This window comes from Olea europaea, chromosome 12 (genome assembly GCF_002742605.1).
Source record: "Olea europaea var. sylvestris chromosome 12, O_europaea_v1, whole genome shotgun sequence".
NCBI classification, from domain to species: domain Eukaryota; kingdom Viridiplantae; phylum Streptophyta; class Magnoliopsida; order Lamiales; family Oleaceae; genus Olea; species Olea europaea.
The window spans coordinates 25,170,719-25,177,115 of record NC_036248.1 but is presented as its reverse complement, the minus strand read 5'-3'; the positions used below and the strand labels follow the sequence as shown (position 1 = coordinate 25,177,115).

General features: G+C 35.0%; 2 protein-coding genes across 2 annotated transcripts in view; both read left to right on the top strand.

Moving 5' to 3' along the window:
* Positions 1-1,036, top strand: part of LOC111406824 (cytosolic sulfotransferase 12-like) — a 13,248-nt gene extending 12,212 nt beyond the window's left edge. Inside the window, exon 3 of the mRNA XM_023036194.1 lies at positions 952-1,036. Coding sequence (XP_022891962.1) covers positions 952-1,036 — 85 coding nt within the window. The remainder of the gene's footprint in view (positions 1-951) is intronic.
* On the top strand, positions 893-2,511 carry LOC111406179 (acetylglutamate kinase, chloroplastic-like). Its single transcript, XM_023035426.1, has 2 exons — positions 893-1,001; positions 1,213-2,511. The coding sequence occupies exon 2, from the start codon at positions 1,242-1,244 to the stop codon at positions 2,277-2,279; it is 1,038 nt and encodes a 345-aa protein (XP_022891194.1). The 5' UTR covers positions 893-1,001; positions 1,213-1,241; the 3' UTR covers positions 2,280-2,511.
* The last annotated feature ends 3,886 nt before the right edge of the window (positions 2,512-6,397 follow it).

Sequence of the window (6,397 nt, the reverse complement as noted above, 5' to 3'; positions counted from 1 at the left end):
ACGTGAAAAATGTTGAAATAAAAGTGTCTTTTAAGGTTCATTTGACTTTGTTTTGTATGAAAATTGTCAATTAAAGGGATATATTTTACTGGTATTGGAAATGAAATTTGTTTTCATTGCAAAAAATATATATATAAAATAAAATAATTCAAGAAATTCAAGAAAAACGTCTATCTTTTGGTATTTGTTTGGCTTTATTTTACATGAAAATTTTCAATTAAAAGGAAATATTTTTTTAGAATAATTCTTAAAATTTGTTTCCATTGCCCACGTAAAAAAAAAAAGAAAGAAAATATGGCTACAGTGGTTGGAATTCGAATTGAATTCTCACCAATGTAGTGAGAATTCGAATTCCATGAAAACATGGAAAATTGTTAGTTCCCGAGAAAAACAAGAAAGCAAATTCCTTGGAAAAAAACCTATCAAACACCCTAAAAGATGGAAAATGGAATTAATTTTCTGTTTTCCATGAAAAACTTGGTACAATCAAACAAGGCCTTAATATCATTTAAAGGTAGAGTAATTTTACTTATTCAATAGTAATATTACTCTATCCCATTTTACTCTCTTAAGACCCTTGGCTCCTGAACACAATTGTGGTTCACATCTTTCACGCCCAAATATATTTATGCAAGTTGACTTCCTTCATTATCAAAGCGCTTGCGAACGTCTCATCTATCTCTAGAAAAATCCACGTGTTTCTAATGATTTGTCCATGTATACATAAAATAGAATGCATGGATGTGAGTGAAGTCGAGATCTATTGGCCACGTAATCCATGCAGAAACCAAGGTTAACACGCATAATCTGCATATATATAGCTACAAAGTAAAGGGGAAAGTTTAAAGACCCAGCTGCTAGAATTTAAAATGGGAAGACCGACTTGATATATTTTCAATAACATGGGGACCCTCAATTTGATTTTTTCCACAATAAATCACCTGTACGTAGGGTTTCGGCGTCGGGGCCATCTCCACCTCCACCGCAGGGTTGCCCTTCAGGTACTCTGCCCCCCTCTATATATTTGTATGTATGAATATCTGAACTGTATGAGCAGAAATAAATTTGTGAGTTGTTGAGAATTATTCATTCGAAATACTTTTCAATTGATTTGCTCATTATTCGGTGAATTGATTTCTTGATTATAGAATTTTGATTGATTTTATTTGCAAATAATTAAATAGAAAGTATATTAATTTTCAATTTGCGCAGGCCCTTTTTCTCAAAGCCTTCAATAAACAATGTTGGCTGCTAAAACTCTTCCTCTGATTTCTCCTCTGTCGACCTCTTCAAAAATCTCTGATGATTTTTCAATTTCATTCAAGAACTTCGTTCCGGTCACGAAACGCATTGGAAAAAGCAAAATCACATGTCTCAGTTCATCTTCAGAATCGGTAATTGCCCCGGAAATAGATACCCAATCCACCCCAGCTCAAACTCGGGTCAAGATTTTATCTGAAGCACTACCCTTTATTCAGAAATTCCGTGGCAAGACTATAGTAGTTAAATATGGAGGAGCTGCAATGAAGTCCGAGGCACTCCTGGCTTCTGTAATTGCTGACATTGTCCTCCTCTCATGTGTTGGCCTTCGCATTGTCTTTGTGCATGGTGGTGGGCCAGAGATCAACCAGTGGCTGGGAAAACTCAGCATCAAGCCCAATTTCCTCAATGGCCTTAGAGTCACCGATGCCTCCACTATGGAAATTGTGTCCATGGTGTTGGTTGGTAAAGTGAATAAAAATCTCGTTGCTTTGATCAATAAAGCTGGTGCAACTGCAGTCGGCTTATCTGGAATTGATGGTCGGATTTTAACTGCCCGGCCATCTCCCAATGCTGCACAGCTTGGGTTTGTGGGGGACATTGCCAGTGTTGACCCCTCTATAATCCTGCCGCTTGTGGATAATAACCATATACCAGTGATTGCCTCTGTAGCAGCTGATGCAACGGGGAAGGCATATAATATTAATGCAGACACTGCAGCTGGCGAGCTTGCAGCAGCTTTGGGTGCGGAGAAGTTGATTCTACTGACAGACGTGGCGGGGATACTTGAGGATCGTGATGATCCAGGGAGCTTGGTAAAGGAGATTGATATCAAAGGGGTGAAGAAGATGGTGTTGGACGGGACGATTGCAGCTGGGATGATCCCCAAGGTGAACTGCTGTGTGAGGTCCCTGGCTCAAGGTGTTAGGACAGCTAGTATTATAGATGGGCGGCTGGAGCATTCACTACTTCTTGAGATTCTCACTGATGAAGGGGCTGGAACGATGATCACTGGGTAAACTACTGTCCATAAGTTGTATGCATTTAGATTCTCAAAAAATAAACTCCTTTGGCTATTTAGTTTTGCTCGTAAGTTGACAGTAAATCACCCTTTCTGTAACTTAGTCATCCATTCTTGTACCTGAGCCTGAACATGTAATCTTTGAGTATGCTATTCTTAAGAAACTATTAGCCTCTGAATTGCTTTAATGATGAGCATTCCTTTATGGTATATGGTACCCATATTTATTCTTTCCTATGTCTTAAAATGTACAGTGTAGTACGCGAAGTTGTAGAACATAAGCCATCCTATTTTCTTCTTGTTGAAAATAATCAGAAAGTTTGGCTCTGACTATTTAGCTTGTTATCTATGTAATTGATACAATGACGTGAAACTTATAAATTTTTAAGAACTTGAGTATCTACTGAAGAGAGACGTGAAATCACCAAGAAAAACTGCAGATAACTTAATTTCTTTCTATTTTTTATAATCGTTGCTTGAAATCTCTTCTAAAAGCTGAAAATTCTGCTTGATATATAGTGATTGGCATGTATACTAGCCCCTGCATACACCTTGTCATTTAATGAAATGAGTTTATTGACTCTACCAGCCTAGTCCAGTCTTAAATAAGAAATGAAAATTACATATCTTAGCCCTTGTTTGCTTCTTGTTTATAGTCGATCAAATCACTTTTTATCCACATAGTTCTTGGTATTCACAAATACTACCCCATTCATTCACCAAACATTTCTACTATTTATAATTTAAATAGATTATAAACAACTCCCAATTATGCTTTGATCCGAAACATAAGATTTTTTTTTTGAATAAAGTTATTGCCTCTCCCTACCTACCAATAAAAAGGGTTCAAAACTTGTGTTTGTTACGTGCATGAAAGTTAATACTTGAAAAATGAACCATGGAACAAGATTTAGTTTTATTGAGAATTGACGAGTACCAGATCGAACATAGACCACTATTTAGTGAAGCATCTTTGTTACAAGTATGCTTATGTTTGGAACTTGCTGAGAAAGAGTCATGTTATGCCGGTAACTAATGCTTTAAATTCAGATTCTCGAGTCACGACCATCTCTCAAATCATAGAAGTCCAATAATGATATTGAATTTCACCACATATATAAAGAGGGTGTGAGAAAACCGTCATGTCACTGCTGGACACTACTAATACCACTTGTGTTAGTCATTTGGGATTCTTCTTCTTCTTCTTTTTAATTGAGTTCTAATAAGGAACATGCACTCTTATGAACGAGATTGAACTACATTACCCCTTCACTTTATGCCAAGACCCATTCTTGCTGTCATGCTTTGTACTTCTTTCCGACTGAAAGGTTAGGAACGGAAGTATTAACTATCTTCCACCAACAATTTGCCTAAAATCATGACATGGCCAATGAGATTTGTTTAGAGTAAATTATAGTCGTCATCCCCGACATCTGCCCCTTTTGCACTTGTCTACCCAATTTCAATTATTTCTTCATATTTGTCCTCAACTTTCCATAATTAGGCATTCGTGGTCTCAAATGAGAGTTCCTGCCCAAGTTACAGGAGGGTTATGGCCTTTGATGTAGATTTTGTGAAAAGTGAGTTTTTTGAGAATATTTGGTAAAAATTTGGAAAAGTTACGAGTCCATATGCAAAATTATCTTATTAGGATATCGAACTTGGACCAAATATTTCTCTTTGATCGAATGTTTTACCCTTCTGTTAAATCAAATACTCAGGGCTGCCAAACAGAACTGCGTGTGTAAATAATATATGCACAGAACAGAAGCAAGAAAACCAGAACATTAATAACATGATGATCAAAGCCATAAATTTCTGAACATCAACCCGACTACCCGAGTTCGTATTACTATTTCCACCCATGGATTTTTTCGACAGCCCATAAAAACATAAAACACTCCAGAATAGAATGAAAATATACTAAATCTACGATAATTCATTCGTTCTTCTCACCACATAATTCACTGAAGTATGATCTTGAATTGCTTTCAAATTTATGCCTGGAAATCCTGGTGCTCTTCCTTCCTGGGGCTTTCATCGTCTTGCCTGCTGTCCCCCTGCAGAAGCAGTAGATGCAGCCCAAGAGAAACACAAGAAGGACCAACACAGCTATGAATATCATGATAAACTCTGGATCAATGTTGAGACGTGATTTTTTGGTATCTATTTTCACGTTATCTGTCATATTTCTCACCTCCGAACTGAATTTATTCTTCAAATGGTTCACCACTTCGGATTGATCTGTCGTTTTGTTCACCTTTTCTTGTACATCTTTCATCTGGGAAACAGGAACTGCTTCCATTCCCTTTAATTTCATCTGCATCATGCTATCTGCTCCTGTTTTCTTTATTTTCTCCTGAAAATTTGTCATCAGGCCGGTAACTGCACCGATTCCCTTCAATTTCGCTTTATCTGTCATGTTTTTCGACTCCCAACGAAATTTCTTCTGCAAATAGTTCACCACTTCGTATTGATCTGTTGTTTTGTTCAACTTTTCTAGTAAATTTTCCATCAGGGAAACAGAAACTGCTCCCATTTCCTTTAATTTCGTCTGCATCATGCTATCTGCCCCTGTTTTCTTTATTTTCTCCTGAAAATTTGTCATCAGGCCGGTAACTGCTCCGATTCCCTTCAATTTCACCGGCGCATTATCCATTAAACGCTCTGCTCCAAGTTTCTTTAACTTCTCATGGACATAGTTTATCATGCTCTCCATTTCTTCTCTCTCTCTCTCTCAACTAAGATGCAACCCAATTTCAAAAGAACTTTACCATCCTTTATCACAAACAGAAAGCAAAAGTGATTTGAGTATTCTTTTACTGTGACTTCTTTTACTTTTGTATGATTATATTGCCACTACAAATTTTATTTAATACATCACATTTTAATTATAATTAAATTTTTCAATCTTTGCTCATTGTAGTAATTATCTTCTTAACTTTGTTCGTCAAATTCTTATCTTTAAGTATGTCTCGTTCTTGAAATATTTTATTTTCATGCTTTTAAATGAGGAAGAAATATTTTTTCTCACTTTTTATTTATTTACTTTTGAAAAATTTGATGGAAAAATAATTGTTATACGCCATTTCAACGGACTTTGGGATATAAAACTGTTATCAAATATAAAATGTGTTAACTAATGAAAATGATGATATGGTAAACTAATTAGTACTAATGTTTACATTTTAATTTATGATTTTGTATGCTATAAAATTTGTAATAAAATTTATAGTATTCTCTTTTTTGTTATGCACAAATATTTTATTAGTTATCAACCAAATACTTCGGTCAAAGTATTTGATTTATCTTAACTATAAATAATGAATCCATACATAATAAATTCATAAAATAGTTATTTGATATTAAAAAATTTAATAAATGTTGGAGTGTAATTTTTCTAAAAAATACTTTGAGATAATAGCAAATGATTTATTCATAACGTATATATTATAAACACAGAGATGAAAATACATATATTTGGTTATCAAAGATTGCAAAGATTAATTTTTGAAACCTGTTGGTTTACCTTGGACTTTGACCAGTTCAATTGCCATCCGGTTCACCTAGTTTTCGACTCGATTTTTAATCTATGCTTCTTTGTGAAAATATGTTCAACCACCCTTCAAGACGAAGTAGGCCTTGGATATTTACAGTTTGGAGTGTTTGCAATTGTACAAGATTGAAAAAACTGTTTAAAATCGCAAACTACGTTTTTCAGATAAGCACGCCGCTCAAGCGCTAAGTAGCCAGCAAGCTAACGGTGTTGCGGGTATTTTCTCTCTTTACTACATCTTTGATCTCTTGGACTCCTAATTGACCTATACTACCACTACCAATGACTCTTTGACTTTTATAGGAATTTTATCACTTTAATTTTGTTAATAGAATTGTTAACAACAATAAAACCTAACAAATTCCCCCAATTACATTTGTGACAAAACTAAATATTACAAATACAAATTATGAAAAAGAACAACTTCTAACTACCCAAGATTTAATGACTCAACTGAAACTTGCTTTCCTTGTCACACCTGTTTATTTAAATCAATAACTCAAATACCAAGTGTAAAAGTATGTAAAAACAGTTAACGAAATAGCATACAACAATTGAGA

Bases quoted from the DNA above. Each gene is read 5' to 3' on its own strand.
- LOC111406179 (XM_023035426.1), top strand. From the start codon at position 1,242: ATGTTGGCTGCTAAAACTCTTCCTCTGATTTCTCCTCTGTCGACCTCT.